Raw genomic sequence first — 24,162 nt, 5'->3', positions numbered from 1 at the left:
TAAAACCAAAAATTATTTTAAAATATTGTCATATAAAGCATTTCATTTAGGGATTTTGAATTCAGCTTTTCTTTTGACATCAGGGACACAAAAAATGGATTAATAAAGAATTTTAGAAATCATTATTTAAAATTTTCTTTCTCCACTTTTCCTGAAATTGATTTGTTTGAATAGTTTTGATCCTTTGCTAGGCATAGAAGTTCCCTCAAGGGAATAAACCTTATAAAATGTGTAGGTCTCATCCTACATATATGAATTTTTGCATTTGTTAAAACAAAAATGGACTAGTCACAGCCAGCCTGATGGTTAAAAATGTTTCAAAATTTTTGTTTGGATCCATGAGAACTCTTGTATCTAAGTACCCCTTTGTTTTTTTTAAATGCCACCAAAATTATTCCATTCTTACTTCATTTTTGATAATGTTACGTTCCTAAGATTTCATAAAGGACTCTAAACTTACCTCTGCTTACTATTTCAGTATCAGTTATAAAATCTTTTCAGTGTTATTCATTCTCATGCTTGACACATAATTTCTTAGGCGTAGAAACTTCATATTACCATCTGGGAGACCTGTCATAGCCGGGGGTTTCCGCAAATGTGATTATATGCAAATTGAATTGGACCTAGAAAGTTTGGCTTTATTTAGCCAATTGTTAGTTCAGTCAGGTTTTTTTATGATATAGAGTTAATTTTTTTTTTAATGTTTAGAGATTTTTGGCTCATCTAAGAATCAAATCATTATAAAAAAAATTCTCTGTCATAAGTTCTTAAGCCATTTGACCTTGACGTGTCTCAAGAGTGCTTCCTTATGTCAGAATATCCTGGGTTGGGAGTTGGCAAGGAAATGCTTCGTCATAGTGTGTTCTTCAGTTTCCTGGAGAATGCACTGATAGTGTTTCAAAAGTGACTTGAAAACTAAATGTTCCTAGCTTTTCATCTGATGCACCAGACAAATGTTTTTGGACCTCTCAGTTGCTCTGGCTCCGAGGAGTCATAAGCTAATAAGTACTGCTTGATGTGCTTGGGGATGATGCTAAGTAAAGGAGCAAGCATAAATCCCCAACTGAGGTGCATTCTTTGGGAGAGCCTACCTAGTTCATCATGAAATAGTTTGTACAGAAAGCTTTAAACATCATATAATGGGAGAGATACTTTATTACAGAATGCATAATCAATATTAAAAAAAACTACTGTATTTCACTGGTAAACTCTTTTGAACAATTTTGAGTTTATTTACAGTATTCTTTTTCCTTTTTGAATGATATTGATATGTATTTTAAAGTGAGTGATGTTCCAAGTTTTCCTGTCAGCTTTTCAATTTTTAACTTGATTTTCAAAGGGACTTAAACTCAAGGGAATAAACACACACATAAAATGTGTAGGTCTCATCCTACATATATGAAATTTTGCATTTGTTAAAACAAAAATGGAATAGTCATAGCCAGCCTAGTGGTTAAACAGATTAGATAGCTACCTATAAATTATAGGCAATCCTCACTTCCCGCAGTTTCTCTGCTATTTTGTAAGTTTTCCCTGTTTATCAGGAGACTGTAGGAATTCAGTGGTTACAGAGCATCAGTTTTCAAACTTTGGTCTCAGGACTCTTTTCACTCTTAAAAATTATTAAGGACCTCCAAAGCACTTTTGTTTATTAGAGATTATATCTAGAGATATTTACTATACTCATAATTGAGAAAAAAATTAAATATTCATCTTAAAATAACGAAGTTGCTACACTTTAACATAAATAAGTTATGAAAACTCTTTCCAAAACAAGACAAAAATTAGTGACAAGAGTAGCATAATTTTATATTTCTCAAATTTCTTTTTTTTTTTTTCATTTTGCAAATTTCTTTAAAGTCAGGCTTAATAGACAACAGCTGGCTCTCCTAGCTCCCTCAACACTCTGTCGTGGTATCATATTTCGTATATGTCTTAGCCTCTTATGAGAGAATGTGAATTTTAAAAAGGAAAGTAATATATTAGTATTGTTATAAAAATGGTGTGACTTTGGGGATCCCCTTTAGGGATCCTCAGGCTGCACCTTGAAGACCAGTGAATTAGAGCATTCCTTTAAAGCTTTTAATTCCTGTTAAATGCATACATTCCTGATTGTAATAATACACCAGGAGTCTCAAATTAGCAGCTTAAATCCAGCTAAAAGACATGTTTGGCTTTACCAAAATATAGTCTCTTAATTTTATCTTTGGATTTCTAGGCATGATCCAAACTCTCCCATTCCCCTGAGATAAACCTTACTTTGTCGTAGACGTTTCATTATATTTCTTGCCTTGCCCTTTAGACATTTTGAGTGTTCAGCCACTCACATCTTAGAATCATTTTTATCACTTTCTTTGGTGCTTTGTGAAGAAGGGTGGGGAATGTATGACATGATGTAGGAGAGTGGAAAAGGAAGACCCTGAGCACAGAGGGACAACAGCATACAGTACATTCTGGATAATTAACCAATATTAGACTTTTCATGCTGCCCAGCAGTCATACTACATTTTCTTCTTTATCTGGTCCTCTCACTCTCCTAAGTGAGAGTTTCATTCCTATACCTTCTCATAAATCCAACACCTCATGTTCATCCTAGGCTCATTACCTTGTTCTGTTCCTATTTCACTATAGGAGCAGTCAGAAAAACTTCCATGAGTTCCTGTTGCCACACTTACCCTCCTACCTCTGTCTGTACTTGGCTTCCCTCACATTATTCTGGATGAACTTGCTCCTAATCTCATCATTGACCAACATTCCCTCTCCATCCCATTCCCTGTCACCTACTCAAGGTTCTTGCTCCAGCAGTTCTCCTCCCTTGCATTAATTTTTCCCTCTCTGGAAGATCATTCCCATCGACATATAAATATGCTACTATTTCTTCCATCTTAATATTCTTCTTTACTCTCACTTCACTCTTTCATCTTTCAACTACCATCCCATTTCTCTTCTTCCCATTATTGCAGAATGCCTCAAGAATTGTGGTCATTTCCTATCTCCCAGTTTCTCTCTTTTTGCATGCATTCATATCTCTTCTTGTCTGCTCTGTGCTCTTTGCATCCCACTCCCTCTTTCTCCTCTCTTCTCTATCCAATCTCAATTCCCCCCTCCCTCACTGTTCTACACTTTTTAATCTTTTCCAGTTGGACTTTCACATACGCACACCCCCACGGCATCACTGTGGTCAAGTTCCAGTGACCTCTACGTTGCCAAATCCAGTGGTCAATTCCCAGCACTCCTAGTACTCCATCAGTAGTGAACATTTGGTAGTTTCTCTCCTCTTCTTTTTTCATTGATTTTCCAGGACACAGTACTCTTCTGGTTTTTCCCCTAAGTACCCAGTCCTTCTCAGTCTCCTTTTCTGCTTCTACCTTATCTCCCCCGTCTCTAAACATTAGAACACCTTCCAGGGCTTAGTCCATAGAATTTTTCTCCATCTATACTTGCTCCCTTGGTGACTTCATCCATTCTGTTTAAATACTCTGCCTATATGGACGACTCCCCAATATAAACAGAAAGATAGATAATTTCCACTGTTTTCAGTCTTTTCTCTCTCCATGAAATGGAAACTTTGTAATTAACCAGCCAAAACTGGGGAAGTTCTCCTTAATTTCTCTTTTTCCCTCTTACCCTCCATCCAGTCTGTCTGGGCAGTCAGCTCTGTCTTCAAAACATAGCTGCTACCACCCTGTTGCCAGCCCCATCTTCTCTTTCCTGGCTTAATACAGTAGCATCCTAACTCGTCTTTGTGCTTCTACCCTTGCCCCACATTCTCTCCTTAACACAGCACACAGAGTGATCACGTTAAAATTTGAGTTAAATCGTGTCATTTCTCTGCTCAGAAATCTTCAATGACTTCCCATCCAGAGAAGAACCAAAGTCCTAACAATGGCCTACAAGCATTTATATGTTCTCTGTCAGCTCCTTACCTCTGTAACTACATCTTCTAGTACTCTTGTTTTTGTTCTATCTGCTGAAAACTCATTGGCCTCCGTGCTACTCCTTGAACCCAGTAATGACACAGCTACCTCATGACTTTGACACTTCCTGTTCCTTCTGCCTAGCATGTCCTTTTCTAGTTGTTTGCACAGTTCATTCCCTCATGAAAGGGCTTTGCTCTCAGGTTATTCTCTTTTTCCTTTTATTTTTATTCATAGCACTTAATCACCACATGATCTATCTTTCATGTAATTATCTTGTTTATTGTCTTCACCACACACCCACAATCACCACCATTCCCATTGGGTCCCAAAGACTATAAGCTGCATGAAAATACGGATTTGTATCAGTCTCATTCACTCCTACATTTCCAGTGCCTACAACAATGTCTAGCACATTGTAAGTTCTCAGAAAATATCTGGTAGGTGGTTGGATGGATTAATGTATGAAAGGAGCACATGAAAGGAATGACCATTAAAAGAACTGAGCTTGAGTCTCCTTCCTTCCCTTCACCCCTTATTGGTTGGGTGACATTAGGCAAGTCAATAGGTGTGAGCCTTTTGTCCTGTTTAGAAAATCCATCCCACGGGATTGTTTTGCAACTCTGATGAGAGAATTGATATCTATTTATTTCATAACTAAAAGGCCTTATACAAACGTTAGTTATGATAAGATGGAAGAAAAGGAAGGGAAGGTTTGAGGGTTAATGGTCCCTAAATGAAAAAAGATGAGCACAGTAAAAAGTCTTCTTACCTCATAGTTTTGACTATTCTATGCCTGGTTATAGGGGGTTTTTTGTAAACCTTGAAATAGCACTTGGATTTCACTTATATGGTACAGATATCTTCAGTGAATTTTGTGATTCAAGGCAGGAATCTTCTAATACAGTGATAACTCAAAGTATGGTCCACCAACCAATGCACATTCATAAACCGTTTTTTACTTGTCTGAAATGAGTAAATCCAGAAATTAAGAATCAGAGTTTAGACAATTTACAGCAACTTATGTATATAATATTATGTCTGCTGAGTATAATACATTTTTTGAACTTCTGTGTTGCATATATTTTCTTTAATTTTGTTTTCAGTATAATTTATAAAAGTGTTGGTCTCTGACACATGGGAGGAAAAATAAAAACTTGACCCTAAACCACAGGTAGTTTGAGAAGCACTATTCAAATAGATGAAAAGACAGGTTTGATCTTAGATTAGCATGCTGTTCTTTTAAAGTATTCAAAAGCCCATACATGCACCTCTATGTTTATAGCAGCATTATTTACAATAGCTGAGATACAGAAGTAGTCCAAGTGTCCATTGATTGATGAATGGATAAAGAAGATATACACACATATACAAACACCACACACACACACACACACACACACACACACACACACACACACACACACAGTGGAATATTTTCCAACCATAAAAAAGAATGAAATCTTGCCATTTGCAACAACATGGATGGAACTAGAGAGTATAATAATAATATTAAGCGAAATAATTCAGTCAGAGAAAGACAAATACCATATGATTTCACTCATATGTGGAATTTAAGAAACAAGACAAACAAAAGGAAAAAAATAAGAGACACATCAAGAAACAAACTCAACTGTAGAGATCCAACTGATGATTATCAGAGGGAAGGGGGTGGGGGGATGGGCAAAATAGGTGATGGGGATTAAGGAGGGCACTTGTCCTGATGAGCACAGGGTGATGTATGGAAGTATTGAATCATTATATTGTAGACCTAAAACTAATGTAACACTGTACCTTAACTAACTGGAATTAAAATGGAAACTTTTTAAAACCACCAAAAAGCAAACAAAATAAACAAAATAAAAAAACAAGCCCAAAACCCAAATGTTGAATCCAGCATCACAAATTACCCTGCCTAGGTATACTTCTTTAGTTCATTTATGAGCAGACAGGAGAATGCTTCCTAAAAAAACTGAGGAATTCGTAGTGTTACCTAGAGATGTTGGTAGCTTTTCAATATATATATAGTAGTATAGTAATAGCTAAAGATCGAACTCACACTCAATAAATATTCATCATGTGCTTAACTTGCATTAGGCACATTCACATGTGATTTATGAATCTCTGTGCAAGTTAACTAAAAAAGTTAACTAGCCCAGACATCTTTTTCAAGTTGCCCTTTAATCACCAGAGGCATCAGGTCATTGATACATGTATAGCACTGCATACAACTAGTGCGAAAGTTTGGTCTGTAATTTAAATCTTGATTTAAATTTCTAGCTGTATAACTTTTGACTCTTCCAAATTTGAAAGTTGTGAGCATGCTAATTTACATGACTGGTTTGTGCTGAAACTAATTTTATTGGTTATGGCAGGAAAATTAGGATTCTGAGATTCAGTAGCACATCGTCACGCCTGTTTCACAGTTCCACATGAATCATTTCAAAAAGGACCCAAATTTCAGTCACAGCATTGCTGGACCATATTGTCTTCACTGCAAGATAAATTAGGGTTTCCAAGGTGTTCTAAATGGATATAAATGTTTCTGCATTCTGTGAGTAGACCCAGAATGGTTTTGAGAGTAGGAATGGCACCTGATTCATCTTGGTCTAGATTACATTAGGTAATCTGGGTTTCAGGGCATTTTCCAAGGCTGTAGAAAGATTTTATCAGCGTGTAGCAAGTCAGACCAGGTCAAGAGTTAAGTGATAAATGTTTGATTTCTTCCGGTTGAGACAAGTCTGATTTCCCTTATTGTGGGAGATCACCAGAGCAGAGACTGTTGGACTCTAAACTTTGATCACTTAAAAATTAAGGGTTATTTCTTTTGACCATTCTGTCATATGTCCTTAAAAGAAAATTGAAACAGTTAGGTTCTGAACACCTTTGAAAGTCCCCCCTAATATTATTTTTCATTATAATTAATGGCTTAATTTTTATTTTATCAAAAGGATCCTAAAATTAAGAAATAAAGCACGTCTTTATTTTGTGGAGAGAGTAATATGTAGTACACGACATTTTTTTGGCCTGTTTATTAAAAATTGGTGGGAAATTGTCAGAATAATGTTTTCTAATTAGGAGGTGTTTTCCAGTTTTTAAAAACTAGGTTGCCTTTATGATGGTTTAAGAAACTTAAAGTAGACTTTTTAAAATAACTTCATTTGGCCTGTTTATTACAAAACTGTTATGGAATTTCACACATCTGTTTCAGTATGCAGCTCCTCATAGACTACTGCACTGTTTCTCAATTTTAATAGGCCTCATTTATCCTATAAATAAACCTACATTTTCTTACCTGATCAAGTGAGCAAACAATAGGGGTCAGATGTGGCAAACACTTTAACAAAAAGCACATGTTTAGCCGTCAGGGTGAGGTAGAGTCATATCAAGATTGCTTGAAGTTATTAATGGCAGTAAAATTTATGCTTCCTCCTGTTTTCCCAATTAAATCAAGAAGCCTTTTTTCTTAGGATTCTTCTATCACCAGCTGGTTCCAATACTCTGTGTGTGAATATTGCCTGGGGTGTCTCCATTTCTACAAGGTAAAAGCTGACCGAAGCACATTAAGTCAATGGTGTGGACCTGTAGGCTAGAAAGCAGTCATTGTTAAGGGCTTTGTTTTGGTCCCTATCGTTGGTACCACAAGAGTGCACATTTTGTAGGGTGTATTATAAGTTGTTATAGTATGCTTTAGACATAATAAAAGGCCACTATAGACCAGGTAATAAAATAATTAAAATATGTTGCAAATATTTGAAAAATGAACTATATGGCAGAATGTGCGGTTGTACATAAAATGAATGGAAATGCATCAAAAGTATTTGATTTTAGAGTACTTAGTGAATATGTCTTAATGTGACTGAGCTGTTGAGCTTACTGGTAGCTTTACAATTTCAATTTTTTATAGTTTTTATATCAAGTCATTGGACACAAAAATCATTTATCCATGAAACCCTGTATCACAAAACTATTGTTACACTTGTTTTCATACTGATCATTGTAACCTACATTCTGTAATGTTCCCCCTTCAGCTCATGATTAAAAGCTCTTAGTTTTTATCTATTCATCTCAAATCTTTATACTGTGAACAAATCTATTCTAAAAAGGAGACTGTCCGGTATAGTTGTAGTCTTAAAAATGATCTCCTCAAATTCAAGTTTAAACTAAGGCTGTCTGATCATACTGAGCATATATATCTTATCTTCTCCTGGGGCCTTTGTGACTTCAAAGGGAGTTTTCTACTTTGAATGAAGACATGGAGTGCAAAAGAGAATGGGAATCTGGCTAATAATGTGGCCCATAACTTGTGTTCTCACTCTGTTTTTACAAAGTGTTGGGCTGGGTCTACTGCAGAAGCGGAAATTTGGCTTTGAGTTCTGGTGTTCAAACTCATATTTCTGCTTGACTGAACTGTGAATGGAAAATCCCAAGTGTCTTACAAAATTAGTAACTAACTGGTGTTTTTACTAATCACTTCGGAGATGAAAAACTGAAGACATTTTAAAATTCAAAACCCATCAGCATGCGTTTGCCCTTTAATTGGCAGAAAATCGATCATGAGAGCAGTCCAGAGAACGTTTTTTTTTCCTCCTTCAGCTGCTCCAGCTGAACTACAGCTGCAGATTTTTTAAAAAAGGAAAAAAAAGTCTTGAATGTACTTTATAAGTGCAGTAATTCCCACAAATCAGTTACTGGAGTTAATGACCAGTTTGTTAAGGCATTAACTGCCCTCAGCTGGGAATGACCAATTTGGGGGGAATGGCTGCACAACTGCTAAGATAATTCACTAACACTTTCAAATAATGATCCAGCTAATTAACGGTGAATTCCTGTGGAAATCCTATCGAAGTACTTATGACCTCTGCGTTTAATGGCCAGTGAGTTCATCATGATTCATGTTTATTACCATAAATACCAAAGGAATCATAATGACTAGGCCATTTTTTTTCCACCCTGGCCTTATTACTTGAACAGATTTGACTAATCCACCTCTAGTCATTAAGGACCTAGTTCTCAAAAATATTCAGTCTTTTCACTGCTCTGCTCAAAATTCACAGGGCCTTTGGTGCTATGCCAGCATACGGACTATTGGCAGCCTGTTTTTACTTGGGAATAATTGATGTCTGTAAGTCTTAAAGGAGCCCTTTTGAAATGCCTGCCATTTGTAGGATGTAGAGGAATCATAGCTGGTTAGCTGCAGTTTATGGTTCTTAGTCATGAATTCTTATGGGAAAATCATACCCCCAAGCCCCAAATTCATTTAGGATATACAAGATTTTTTTTGAGGTTTATTTTTTAAAAACTCTGATATCCTTTCTTCCAATCAAAGAAGATGATTAGCTTATAATGAAGGATAAGCTCTTAATTTTACTTGGACCATTTAATCTCTCTTAATGACTGTTTATTGCTATGTGATCTGCAAATTAGCCTTTAAGTAATAATAAATGTTGACTGCCAGAAAGCCATTACTTTTTGTGTGCAGCTGTGTTTGAGGAGATGAATTTAGGTTATTTCCAGACATCTTCCCACTCCGGGTATGCACTTTTGTCCTAAAATACTGTGTCCCTTTTTTACAGCTGTCAGAATATCTGCTAGATGCCATGAAGTTATAGGCTGTATTTTCATCAAGCACCTAATCATTTATATAATAATTAATGCTTCAGTGAATAATTACGGTTATATACTGTAATATATTGCAATCTTCATTCATATATTGCAGTTCTTTAGTAGAGAAAGGAAATATGTGATTTGCAGCAATAAGATGTGAATTAGAATCGTCAAGCTAACATGGGTTAGAAGATCATGTATAGAATATTTACATCTTTTTTCTGAGTTAAAGGGCAAATGTCAGTTTCTGTATTTTTAAATTCCCTAAAAAATACAAAAAAAATGAAGAAAATCAATTTTTTAAAAAGTTTTTGATGTTTATTTGTTTTTGAGAGAGAGAGCGAACAAGCATGGCGGGGGGGGGGGGGGAAGAGAGAGGGAAAAACACAGAATCCAAAGCAGGCTCCAGGCTCTGAGCTGTCAGCATCCAGAGCCTAACGCAGGGCTTAGAACTCATGGACCCGAGATCATGACCTGAGTCAAAGTCAGATGCTTAACTGACTGAGCCACCCAGGTGCCCCAGAAAATCAATTTTTTTTAATGTTTGTTTATTTTTGAGAAAGAGAGTCCATGAGCATGTGAGTGGGGGAGGGGCAGAGAGAGAGGAAGAGAATCCAAAGGGGGTTCTGACAGCTGACAGCGCAGAGCCCGATGTGGGGCTCGAACCCATGAACCGTGAGACCATGACCTGAACCAAAGTTGGACACTTAACCAGCTGAGCCACCCAGGTGCCCTGAAAATCAAATTTATAGGTATTTGTAAATCACGTGATTGGGTTCCAGGGAACATTTACCCAGACAAAACCAGAAGACATATCAGCAACTTGTGTTATATTGACCTGTGAGTACAATATTATAGTCCCTTAGATCTGTCATCACCTCCTTTCCCACTTTTCTCAAGGAAAAAGAATACCTCTGGTGTAATGCCTGTCATATTTCAGTTTCTTTTGTTCAGTTGTGCTCGGCCTAAACAAGGGGGGAAGCATGGGACATGCCACTTGAAGGTAAATAAGTAATGTAGCTAATTGTGAGCTTTGTCTGCAGTGTTCTTAGACTTCTGCCTGAGTCCTTTCATCTTCTTGGTAGCCGATCACCTGTATAGTTTCCTACTCCAAGACTGAGTTTAAGTTCTATTGCAGATGCAGAAGCATTAAAGAGGGGTGAGAGATTCACAGTGTGTTTGTGGTAGTGGTGGATGAATGTGTACTGAATCTGTATTTTGATTATGTTCTTTTCTCAAGTTGCACTCTTATTAAGGAATTTATAACCCTGTAAGAATGAGAGAATGATGAAGGGCTCCTATCAGATAGGGGTCACTTAGTGGAGTCTTGTAGTAAGGTAACTCTCTTCAGCCCATACTTTGGGAATAGTAAAGCTTTACGGGAAAGTGACTGAATAGAAGGACAAGTGGCTTAGCTGCAGGCTCAGAATATACCTCTGGACCCTGCCTAGCTCATCTTGGAGAAATCTCCGCTGCTTCTCAGGCCTGCTTTATTTCTGACTATGATCCGATCTTGAAAAGAGAAAAACCCACCGTGTGTGTTAGGGGCACACGATAGTACTGTTCTGTTGGTAAAAGAGAAAAATACATTCTTGTTCACATAATAATTATAGTAAGAAATGATATGTATTGAATTGGTTTATTACTGTGTCAGACTCAGTACTACTAATTGCTTTACCAGAATTCTCTTAACTAATCCTTACGTAACAACCCTTTGAGTTAGGTACAGTTGTTGTATCGATTCCGCTGATGAAGAAATTGAAGCACGGAGAGTTTAAATAACACTCACAGGCTCTATCTCAGGTGCAGGAGTCACAGATTGAACCCAGGCTGTCAGAGCCCGAGCTCTGAACCACAGTGTTATGCTACCAGGGCCACTCATCTTTTAAGCTTCTGTAGCACCTTGTGTTTTTTCATAAACTCAAACACTGCCTGATGGTAGCTCTGGTCCAGTTTAGTGAAACTGAGCTTCAGAACTGCTGAAGATCTAGTCCCCCAAACTACTGGGGGGATAATTCCTTTTGTCCCTGTCAGGAACTTCTTTGGCCCTTCAGAACCTACTGTATCTGGGCACAGGTCTTCCAGTAAACAACTGGTTGTTGTTGTGCATTTCATCTTCTCTTCCCCTCTTCGGCCACCTTCCCACTGTCTTCTCTAAGACTCCCAGGTCTCATAGAGTCCCTTCTAATTTCATCTCCTTCCTGTACTATGTCAGTAAGGGATAATGATAATAACAGGAAGCCCACAAGCAGGCTTTGTAGTCCCATCTAGATTTGAGTCTCAGATTCATGGTGGTGTCTCCTTTGGAAGGATTCATAACCTTAATGAATATCATTGCCTCATCTCCAAATCAAAGATAGGATCTACCTCCTCACAGGGTGAACGAGAAAACATATGCCTAACATACAGTAGGAACAGTATCACTGTTGGCTTAACCCTTTCTCTTTCCCCTTTTCTCAAACAACTACAGTTCTAAAAAGATTGGCTGTCTGCCAGGCTTTCAGGACAGCACTGCTTCCCTGGAGATTCCACCGCAGGCCTTCAGTTTTCAGCATGCATTGGGGCATGATTAGCATTTTAGGTACATATTACGGGGGGGGGGGGGGGGGGAAGATGATGGGAACTGGGGACATGTTCAGAGGTGTTTTGTTGTTTTTTTCTTAATAGTGGGTCACAATAGAGAAGAATTAGGAAGGCATTAGAGAGCTGCAAGGAGTTTTCACCTTGGGCCACGAGTGTGGAGAGAGGAGAAGAGACAGCACACAAGAGCAGACGCAGGACTGGCTGAAGAATGAATCTTTCTGTTTCTTGAAACTAGATATTTAGTTATGTTGTGAAAAAAAAATAAGTTATTGTCATATCTGAGATCTGTTTCTTACATATGTGATTCATCTGCTTTTCAGAAATTATTATAATTTTAGGACTCTACTCCAGGCTTCCTATTCTATCACGTATCCTATATCTTTGATTTATCCTTAGGATATATTACCATTATATAAATTATATTATCAGTGTGTATTATCATTAGCTCTAAAGGAGCTTCCTTGTTACCTATCTTATCGAGTACAGATCTCTTAAAAGTGAATCTTTTCTCTCATCTTATATGAATGATGTACCACCTTAGAACAGTTCTTAGAATTCTTTTCATTGACACCAGCAATAGACTCTCCTCAAGCATGGACCATTTTATTCCTGTTTCCACATTGAATTCTAATTTGTTTGGTGAGGTACTTTGATCTTGAAGAATCTTTTTATTGGTTATTGATTCTTTGTTTCTTTTACCATTTACCAAGTTGTGTGCTTTGGAATCCTACTTTTCAGTGAACCCACTACATAGAGAAAATATCTTCAAATAATATTTTGTTAAAAAAAATATTTTGTAAAAGTTAAGTAGGATTAGAACATACCCACAGCTGAACAACATATAGAAAGAAACTGGAATAGCAGGGAAAAAGAGATTTGCCTTCAGAATATGAAAGTTTGTTGGGGTGCCTGCGTGGCTCTGTCGGTTAAGCATCTGACTTCGGCTCAGGCCATGATCTTGTGGCTCCTGAGTTCGAGTCCCGCATCAGGCTCTGTGCTGACAGCTCAGAGCCTGGAGCCTGCTTCAGATTCTGTGTCTCCCTCTCTTTCTGCCCCAGCCCACTCACACTCTGTCTCTCTCTCTCTCAAAAATAAACATTAAAAAATTAAAATTAAAAAAATATGAAAGTTTGCTGAAGGACCCTACTTGAAAAGATTTAAAAATATCTCAATACCTACAAAAAAAAGCTAAATACTGTGAACCATAAGGATACCCTCCTCCTTGGAGAATAAAGTTGGAATTTTTCACTTTAAAAAAAAATTTTTTTAATGTTTATTTTTGAGAGAGAGAGAGAGAGAGAGAGAGGGAGAGAGAGAGAAAGAGAGGCGGGCAGAGAGAGAGAAGGGGAGACACAGAATCCAAAGCAGGCTCCAGGCCCTGAGCTGGGGTTCAAACTCACGAACCATGAGCTGAAGTCAGATGCTTAACCAGCTAAGCCACCCAGGCGCCCCAGATTTCTTCTCTTTTAACCTACGTATTAGAAAACCTGTACAGGGACACCTGGGTGGCTCAGATGTTTAAGAATATGACTCGATTTCGGCTCAGGTCATGATCTCACAATTGGTGAGATTGAGCCCCACCTCAGGTTCTACACTGACAATGTGGAACCTGCTTGGGATTCTCTCTTTCCCTCTCTCTCTCTCTGCCCCTTTCCTACCGTCATGCGTGTGGGTGCACACTCTCTCAAAATAAACAAACATTAAAAAAAAAAGAAAATTTGTACAAAGATTTGTTTGCCTATGACAGGTGTGTTTTATACTAGAATAAGTGTAAATGCATGCCTTCCACAGTGGGAAAATATGCTTTAGTAGTATCTGTGAATCTTTTCTATTTCTATATTTCTATATTTTCTATTTCTATAGATTTCTATATTTCTATAGATTCTGTATTTTCTATTTCTATATTTGCTTTGATCCCAAGAACAAAATGTTGGAATTGATGGTATACCCAATTTGTCTATACTTTTCTCATTTTGGAGTAATTTCACAATTTTTGCCTCACATCTTCCAAGTAGAATTCTTACCCCTAAATACTTAGTGTATATATTTTCTACAGCTAACTTGTGTTTCTGAATTTACTAGTCTTCATCTTCAGATTAAGTGTACTTTCTCCTCTGTTCTTATATCTCACCTTTTCATCTAAGCCTAGGGTCATTATCCTTAGAGCTTATCTTTTGAATTCAGCGTCTGTCTTCTCCAAAGATTGTGTAGTGACATTTTTCAAATAGTAGAAAGGACCTGAAATTTACCCAAAATGATTTCTCCTGCACTCTTTATTCTGCAAATTTTCTATAAACTATAATGCTATAGAGAAACAGACATAAAACATGAGATAAAATAAGTGTTATTTCACATATAAAATGTAGTTTCTGCATGTGTTGTGTTCCAAGTGGTTGAGTTAGTGAATTCACAGATTTTTAGTTAAAATGAAAATGTATACTAGTATGTATTCATCAGATAAGGAATGGATTTTTTTTGTTTGTTTTATCCCAGGGAGTCATTTTTATGCTGATATTGAAAGCCGAAGGAAACAGGCTTTAACCAAACTATTTTGAAAGATGCAGAAATCCAGCTTTTAAAAAAGTATTTCAAAAATGTGTTTTATTCTGTCATATGTCTATCAGTATAGATCAGTCTTTCATACCCAGTATTAGAAGGCCATTTCATCTTATCAATTACAAAAGTATTTGAGTGTTATTGTAACATAACCTGGTGAAGATTTTAGAATCAGAGTTTAAATCCCTGCTCATTTACAAGGCCGTGTAGCAAATATATATTTTTCTCTAAGCATTAAGTTCCTCATCTGAAGCATAGGGATAATATTTACTTGACAGATTATTGTTTTGAAGATTCATTTTGTTCTCTCTCTCTCTCTCTCTCTCTCTCTCTCTCTCTATATATATATATATATATATATATATATATATATTAATGTTTATTTTATTTTGAGAGCACAAGCAGAGGAGGGGCAGAGGGAGAGGGAGAAAGAGAATCCCAAGCAGGCTCTGCGTTGTCAGCACAGAACCCAACAAAGGGCTCAAACTCATGAACCATATCATGACCTGAGCCGAAGTTAGGAGTCAGATGCCTAAGTGACTGAGCCACTCAGGTGTCCCACCACGTGATATATTTTTATGTAACATATAAGCTCAAGGAAAACAAAGAATTAGAGCTAGTCGCTATATTTTTTTATTTACTTGTAAAAGATCTCCTATAACTTTTAAAATATTTGCCTCAAATCTGAAGCTCTTGTAGAAGTTAGTAATTTCTGTCTTTGAATAAATGTGTTTATTTCTTCTGTTTTAGCCTCTGATTTTTTTTTTATTTTTTTAAATATTTTATTTTTAACTAATCTCTACACCCACCATGGAGTTCAAGATCAAGAATCACATGCTACACCAACTGAGCAAGCCAGGCATCCTTAAAAATGATTTTTAATATTTATATAATGTTATATAATTATAACATGCAAAGCATAATAATTGCATAATGTTTAGATAATATTACCTAAGCATATAACCATTTATTTTATGATTTTCTAAATGTTGGTTATCTAGATTATTTTCAAATTTTCAGTTATAAATAATAACCCATACCCCTGACATCACTGTTGCACTATAAGCTAACTAACTTGGATATAATTAAATAAATTAAAATATTAAAAAAAATAATAACCCAGTGGACATGCTAGTCTATTTATTTATTTATTATTATTTATTCATTCATTCATTCATTCATTCATTCATTTAATTTCCATCCAAATTAGTTAGCATATAGTGCAACAATGATTTCAGGAGTAGATTCCTTAACACCCCAACCTCTGGTTTTTTAATGTAACACTGCTCCTTGTTTTCCAGCTTTATTGAGATCTAAATGACATATAACATGATATAAGTTTAATGTATGTGATGTAATGATTTGACATATGTATATATTGAAAAATAATTACCACAGTAAGGTTAGTTAACACATCTGTCACCTCACACAGTTAACTGTGTGTGTGTGTTGGGGGGGGGGTGTGGATGGGTGTGGGTGTGTGGTTAGAACTTTCAAGGTTTACTGTCAGTAACTTTCAAATATATACAATACAGGATTGTTAACTATAATCACTATGCTCTTTAAATATTAAAATCAGTCAGTGGATATTTAATAAGAAACTACCATGTGTTCTACTAAGCCTTGTGAGAGTACCAAAGTTCACATGGTCTAAGAATTTCTAACCATCTGGAAAGATATGCCTAATATATCAAAAAATTCAATAAGAATCTAAAACAGAATTTTAAAAAACACTACATATTTTAGTAATTTTGTGGTATGGTAGACACAAGGATAAAGGTGCTAAGTTTATCCTCCATGTTTAAACTTTTAAAATCTTCATATATTATTTATCAATTAAATTCACTTACCTACTTGATTCTTTTAAATTCCACATATCTTCAAGTATTTCTCATAGCCTAGAATTTTCAAAAAGGATATTGTTTCTTGATAAAACTTTTTAGTTAGACAAGTTTTCTAATTCTAGTTCTGTCACTGACTTAGAGATCATAAATAGGACCTTAAAATATGACCTATCTGAAGGCAAGAAGGACTGCATGATACATAGAATCCCATTTTATTGTTCAATCTATGATATATCATTTGTTTCTCTTTCTCAGTTTTGAGGTGTATTAGGCCTCAGTACTGAGGCGGTCCTTAGTCTATTTGTAGGCCTTAGCGTTTTATAGTCATGTATTTTTTTAATGTTATAAATATTACTGTACTTCTTTTATCATTTAGATTATTTTTCCAGTTTCTGACTCATAAGAATTAAATATACTTTCTGTTCGCTATTTTTCTTATATCCTCACTGTTAGGAGCTGTGTTAATCACATATTTTCATGGAACATCAGGGTGAGGATGCCAGTGATCCAATCTGGTTCACAGTAGGCTACTGAAAACAATAAATTCTTTGGTTTGTGGTTGATTTTCTTTTTGCAAAATGCACGTTGTCTCTTGGAAATTAATGATATTTCACAGACAGTATATTTTAGACTTTAAAATTGAAATAGGGAGGTCAAAATATTTTCTAAATTAGAGGTGTATAAGCATTTGATTCAGGAGGTTAAAAGTCTTAATGTATTAATTTGAGTGTGTTATACCAAAAAAATTAATTATATCCATGATTTAATCATGTTCCTGATTTCTTACTCCCAGGTAATGAAAACTACAAACAAATAGCAATGTGTGTTCTTTACCACATTAGCATGGATGATCGCTTTAAATCAATGTTTGCATACACTGACTGTATACCACAGGTAAGTGGTTTAAGTGTTTTTTAAAAGCATTAAAAAAATAGGTATTTTCCATTTTCTTCTCTTGATTTTCCAGATACATTTTTCCCTAAAAAAAATTCCCTCTTAAACATGAGTTTGTGATAGAAAATTGGAAAATAGGGAGCAGTATAAAAATGAAAATAACTTTGTTATCCCAAACTCAGAGATAACCATTTAACATTTTGGTATATTTCCTTCTACAGAGTTAAAAAATAACATATTGAGATTATATACAGTATGTAATTATATATTACTTTATTTACTTACTAGGTCACAATGTATTCTCCCATGTCATTGAACAGTCTTCAAAAATTATTTCTCATAGTTATATGATATTCTGTTGCTTAAATGTATCATTATTTAATTATTGTTAAATTGTGTGTTTTTTCCAGTTTATCACATAAAAACAGATGTAAGTAAACTTAGGTAAACAGATGAAATAAGGTGGAATAAATATCATGGTATATAAATGCTTATCCACATCCCTGTGTTTTTCTTTAGTTTAAGTTCCTAAAAGTAGAATTACTAAGTCAAAAGGTACAAACACTTGTGTATTTGACATATTTTCTTCTAAGAAGGCATGTTTGTATTTCCAACTAGCATGTCACTTTTTTCCTTTTTTTAAATTTTATTTTAATTCCAGTATAGTTAATGTAAAGTGTTTTATTGGCTTCAGATATACAGTAGTAATTCAGTACTTCCATATACACCCAGTGCTCATCACAAGTGCACTCCTTAATCCCTATCACCTATTTCACCCATCCACCCACCCACCTTCCCTCTAGTAACCATCAGTTCTCTATAATTAAGAGTCTCTCTGTCTCTTTTGTTTTTCCTTTGCACATTTGTTTTGTTTCTTAAATTTCACATATGAGTGAAATCATATAATATTTGTCTTTCTCTGACTGCTCTTAGCATTATACTCTCTGGCTCTATCCATGTTGTTGCAAATGGCAAGATTTCATTCTTTTTTATGGCTGAGTAATTTGTGTGTGTGTGTGTGTGTGTGTGTATAGAAAAAATTTACAAATTATTTATTCATGTCCTTTGCCAATTTTTCCATTGGCACGTTAATATTTTTAGTATTAATATATGAAATAACTATTTTAATTCTTTGTCATATTGCTAGTATTTCCTAACTTTGCCTGTTCATTTGGTTTATGTTCAGTGATTTTAAATGATTTATCAAAATTCTTTTATCTTTAAGAAAGATTTTGCTATGACTCAGTTGCTTGATATATTTCATATGTTAGGCCTTTTTATCTTGAAGTAGTTCAGTGATTTTTTTTTTTTTTTTTTTTTTGCATGGACTATGTTATAAGGATAGAGATTCTGTACATATTATACATATTTTGCTCTTAGGGAATATACATTCACAGAATCACTATTTTGCCATCAATCTTTATTAAACTGAGCTCCACTAATTTGAATATCTGATGATTGGAACACTGGTTGGGCCAGTTTTAAATATTACATTATTTTTTATAAAATGGTTTCCTAAAATGGAAAAAGCAAACTTGCAGGGTGTATGGCAAACAATAAAAATAACATTTTAAAAAACACTTTAGGGGGCACCTGGGTGGCTCAGTCAGTTAAGCATTCGACTTCGGCTCAGATCATGATCTCACAGTTTGTGAGTTTGAGCCCCGCATTGGGCTCTGTGCTGACAGCTCAGACCCCAGAGCCTGCTTTGGATTCTGTGTGTGTGTGTCTCTCTCTCTCTCCCTCTCCCTCTCTCCCTCCCCCTTCCCTGCTCATGCTCTCTCTCTCTCTCTCAAAAATAAATAAAGATTAAATCTATATACAAAACAAAAAAACAAAAACCCAACACTTTAGAAGAGTATGAATAGTAAGTCACACTTAGAAAAGTATTTCCTCTTAAGACTCCTGCTAGGCAATTCCCCATTAAGCTGATAAAAGTTATTAAATGTATATTACTTGAGAATTAATTAATGTATAGTAAAAAAGTCAGCCATAATTTCTCTTTTTATTCTTACTGACAATCTTTTCATTCATCCCAAATTAGTGAGATAGTTCTAAAATTGAATTTGCTATTCCAGAATTTTAACACTTTATCTACATGCAATTAAAAAACGGATAAACTCTTAAGGGTAATTTCTTAGCCTTTTATATCAAGAGGATAAACTAATTATGTTTATAGGAAATAGACATTCTTCAAAGAATATAGAGCATATCTTATCTAACAAGGCAAGGCTTCTTATAGAGATAACATATGTCAGAAGTGTAGCCAGTGCAGAGTGTAATCAAATTCTTTGTCAAACAAGTTTTCAATAAAAGAGTAGCCATGTCAAAGGGAGATTACAGGTGATTTACTACAGTCTCACTCCATATGTTCCAAGGGTTTCTGCTTTGCAGTTTCAAAGGGTGTTCCTTTTCCAATCCCATTCAGTGTCAGAACTTCATTGACTACAGGATATGAATTGGAAAGCAGCCAAAGAAGAATAGTATTCTTGCCTAGATTGACTGTTTTTATCCAGATTAGACTTAAAGAAAAAAAACATTAAATAAAAAAGAAATAAATGTAAAATAAAAAGAGATGGAAAACTTACTCTTGGTGAGTCTTCAAATTGGAGTTATCCTCTTTTAGAATATATAATCTCAACCATAAGACATAAAACTTTATTTTAAATAAAGAATTGGAAGTAAGAGCCTCTTTAGGTCATTTCTGAAAAGTATTATCACTGCACTTGAAAACTTTGTATGTAGAAAATTCTCCCATACCTTTTCAAGAACAATATTCATGCATGTTTTCTTGACTAATGATTTTTAACTCAAACGTTTCTGCAGTGGGGTTTTCAGAACATTTCAGAACATTTATGAACTATATTTCATAAACAAAACCTTCCAAAACCTATTTAGTAGTCAGTATTTTTTATTTTTTTAATAAAATTCAACCCTTATAGGAACGGTGAGGTGATGTTACCAAATTACATCATAAACATCCTGAAGCTTTTTAGTATGAAGCCATATTTTGAGAAACCAAATGGCACTCTCACATATATTTGGTCCTAACATGCTATCCAGCCTATGACTTATAAGGCTCAATTTTGAAATAGTTATGGAAAAGTTGACATGGCTTGATTGCCACCCAGTGCGACATGCATTATCGGATAACAGAATTGTGGAAAGCAAGTCTGGGATTAAATTGCAATTTCCAAGCTTCCTTCCTAAGTTAAAAAGATACTCCTTTCAGAGGTAGAGGCTGCTCAGAGTAATGTTTTTAAATATAGCAAAGCTTTAAACTATTGGCTGGGGCACCTGGCTGGCTCAATGGGTAGGGTGTGTGATTCTTGATCTCTGGGTTGTGAGTTTGAGCCCCATGGTGGATGTGGAGATTACTTAAAAATAAAATCCTTAAAACAAAACAAAACAAAAGAAAAAAACTTTGTGACAGCAGCTGATTGTACTTATTAAATAAAGCTATATGTAATGTTTGGATCTTAGAATTAATGTAATACTTGGTTAACTTTGAAATTATGCACATTAATATTTGTTTAGTAAAGACTGTCAAGGAGCGCCTGGGTGGCCCAGTCAGTTGAGCATCTGACTCTTGATTTTGGCTCAGGTTATGATTCCAGGGTCATGGGATCGAGCCCTGTGTCGGGCCCTGTGCTGAGCGTGGAGCCTGCTTGAGATTCATTCTCTCTCTCTCTCTCTCTCTCTCTCTCTCTCTCTCTCTCACTCTCTCACTCTCTCACTCTTTCTCTCTCTCTCCCTCCCTCCTTCTCCCATTCCCCCTCTGCCCCTCTCCCCTGCTCTCTCTTAAAAAAAAAAAAAAAGAAGAATGTCAAGCATTATAAATGAAAAGCCTAAAATAACCTTGAAAGAAGGAAAGCAGTGGTTCATTAGTCACCCATATTCATTTTAATGCAAAAAAAAAAGGTGGAATATGGTCTTGTTCTTTAATTACATTAGATATTTATGTAAAGGAGCTTTATAAACCATAAAAGACTATACAAAAATACGGTACTCTTAGTAAAATATCAAATCATTCACATTATTTTGGATCCATTCACTGTCCATTTTAAATACTGCCTTATATGCATTTTATAAGATAAACCTGTAATTAGACTTTTTGTAAATTATTTAATACTCAGAGTAGGTGCTTATATGTTCAATATGCCTCATAATCTCTCCCAGTATTATATTGCTTTTCTTCTTTTGTACTTTAGTGCCTCTAATTACCCAATATATTGTAATTTTTTTCCCTATTATGTCACCATTCTGCAAAATTTGGGGTCCAGGGCTAGTCTGGCTTTATAGATGATCTTAATGGTCTCAGTGGGTGAATTGTTTCAGGTAAGCATTCTTGGGGATAACCAGGAGTTAATAGTTGTATTCTAATAATAGTTAAAAGTACACATTAACAGTTCATTGTTATTTAGACCTCTAAGATGCATGTTTTGTTTAAATAGGTGTAAATGCCATCCAGATGCTTATAAAAGTATTTATTGGTATTAGAATGGCCAATCAAAGTGCATGTTTAGGTAATGATGTCATGGCGTTATTTAATATTTTACCCTGGAACAGTATGTAAGAATCTTCATAGCGATCCACATGTTTTCTACCACAGTTGTCCTATTTGGCCCCTCTTTGATCTACATGCTTCTTTTTAGCTGAATGCTGGTAAACGTCCTTTCTGACAGCCCCCTTTGCTCCTGCCTGCCATTATCTGCTGAAGTTCAGAAACCAGAGCATCACTTCAAACAGCACAGTTAGGGAGTAGCCAGTCAGAAGAGATTCCTGAGGCATGCAAAGTTCTGCCATAATCATTCAAAGATGTTTGGGTGGGGGGATGGGGGTAGTAGAGGTGTATGTGAATTCAGAGAGCTGTGGGGGTTGGCCTCTGGTCACTGGTAAATAAGTGAAGTCAGGTGCCAGAGAGTCTAGACACAGTGATTTCAGTCTTGAGTCTTTGGTATCTGATACTCAATATGGGACCTGTCTGATTGAGCACTATTGCCTCTTCATTGCACAGGCTGAAGCCCTTTTAGTGCTTTCCTGTTAAATTAGTAAAAGATGACAATGGACATAGTTAAAACAGAACAAATCTAGTTTTAATATTTCCTAGTTGTCAGCAATTACACTTACTTTTGAAGTGCCAGGGGTAGCAATCAAATTAGAGACATAATGTTGCCCATGGAGTTTGAAGGAAACTATTATTTTAAAATGTGAATGCTTTAATTAAAATTGAAGTGTTTCTCTTTCCTATTATGAAAAACTAATTCTATATCATGATACATTTCATTCACATTTAGTCCTAATTTCTCTTGATTTTGGGGGGAGTAGTTGGATAAGATTTCAAACTGTGCATTATTTTTTAAAAATCTAGCCCCTGATTACTTCACCACAGGATTTAACATAGAAATTACCAAAAGCAAACAAAACCCCTCAGCTTCTAATAGATCACCTCTAACCCCATTTGCAAGGGCAATTTTCATACTACAAGGTCAATTTCAAGTAAATAGCAACAGATAATTTGCTTTTGTAACAGATTTTTGTTATTATAAAGAAGTTTCTTACATCAGTAAAAATTTGGAAGAAATCTATAGTAAATTTTTAATTAGAGTATGAAAAACATACTAATTCAAGGATTATCACATACATTTTTATTGATTTGTACTTTTAATTGGCAATTAACATATAGATAGGTAGCAAAATCTATTAAATGTATATCCAATAGATTAAGATTATTTTAGTTTTGCCATAGAATTTTTTTGTTCTATAATATTATTAAGTGTTAATGATTCCTTATCTAAAGATTCCATTAGTAGCAACATTTGTGGTTAAAGAGCTGCCCTCTGGAAAAAGGCATGATATATTGCTAACTACTCACCTGTTACAGTGTTTTGTAGTTTTCAGCATATATATAAGTATAGTTTTGTTAGAATTGTACTTACTTAGGTATAATTTTTTGGAGCACTTGTAAGTGATCTGTGTTAATTTTGGTTTCCAGTTGTTCACTGCTAGCACATAGGAATACAATTGATTTTTGTATGTTGACCATACATCCTTTTTGAAACTTATCTGAAATTTACTAAGAGAATAATTAAAACAAGATTTAACAGAAGAGGGTCTAACCAGTCAACAAATAGCTATTATTCACTTCCTGTATATACAGTGCTGTGTTGGATTCACAAGGGCATGTTGATCTAAAAAGGTATTGTATTGTAGTGCCCTGAGGCAAAACATAAGAAATTGTTAGGTAACAAACTTTAGGACTGACTTTCCTATGTCTTAGCCATTTGACTTAGAGAAAAATGTCTTTACATAGTATACACTCAGTTAATCTGCTGATTTACCAGTCATAGAAGACTAGCCTCTAAAAACTATAGCATAAAGTTCATTTCTCCTTTATTATAGCAACCATCTTTCATCATGACAAATCTGGATTACAGATAGATGGCATAGGTAGCCTACCTTTTCCTAGATTTCTGCTTTTCTGTCTGTTGCCTTTCAGACCCACCTTCTCTTTCTTTTATCATTAAGTAGAGTTCTTTTCTCATTTTATACCCATGCCCATATGATTGGATCCAGCCTGGAGCTTCAGTAATCAACCATATGTAACAATTCCTAAATCTCCGGTGCAAACATTTCTTATAAACTCAGGGTTGCATTTATAACTTCTACTGAATATCTGTACCACACTATCACATAGGCAGCTTATTAAACTCAACACATCTAAAACCAAAATGACTGTCTTCCCTTTAAAGTCTTCCTAC

General features: G+C 35.3%; 2 protein-coding genes across 18 annotated transcripts in view; both read left to right on the top strand.

Annotated features, from left to right (window-relative positions):
* SELP (selectin P) overlaps positions 1-24,162 on the top strand; it is a 1,134,746-nt gene that overhangs the window by 791,284 nt on the left and 319,300 nt on the right. The window lies entirely within an intron of this gene.
* Positions 1-24,162, top strand: part of KIFAP3 (kinesin associated protein 3) — a 174,705-nt gene that overhangs the window by 86,765 nt on the left and 63,778 nt on the right. For all 6 annotated transcript variants that reach the window (XM_019821595.3, XM_011290890.4, XM_045049120.1 and 3 more), the window contains one exon: positions 17,301-17,401. In XM_019821595.3, coding sequence (XP_019677154.1) covers positions 17,301-17,401 — 101 coding nt within the window. The remainder of the gene's footprint in view (positions 1-17,300; positions 17,402-24,162) is intronic.

This window comes from Felis catus, chromosome F1 (genome assembly GCF_018350175.1).
Source record: "Felis catus isolate Fca126 chromosome F1, F.catus_Fca126_mat1.0, whole genome shotgun sequence".
NCBI lineage: Eukaryota > Metazoa > Chordata > Mammalia > Carnivora > Felidae > Felis > Felis catus.
This window is presented reverse-complemented; position numbering and strand designations above follow the sequence as displayed.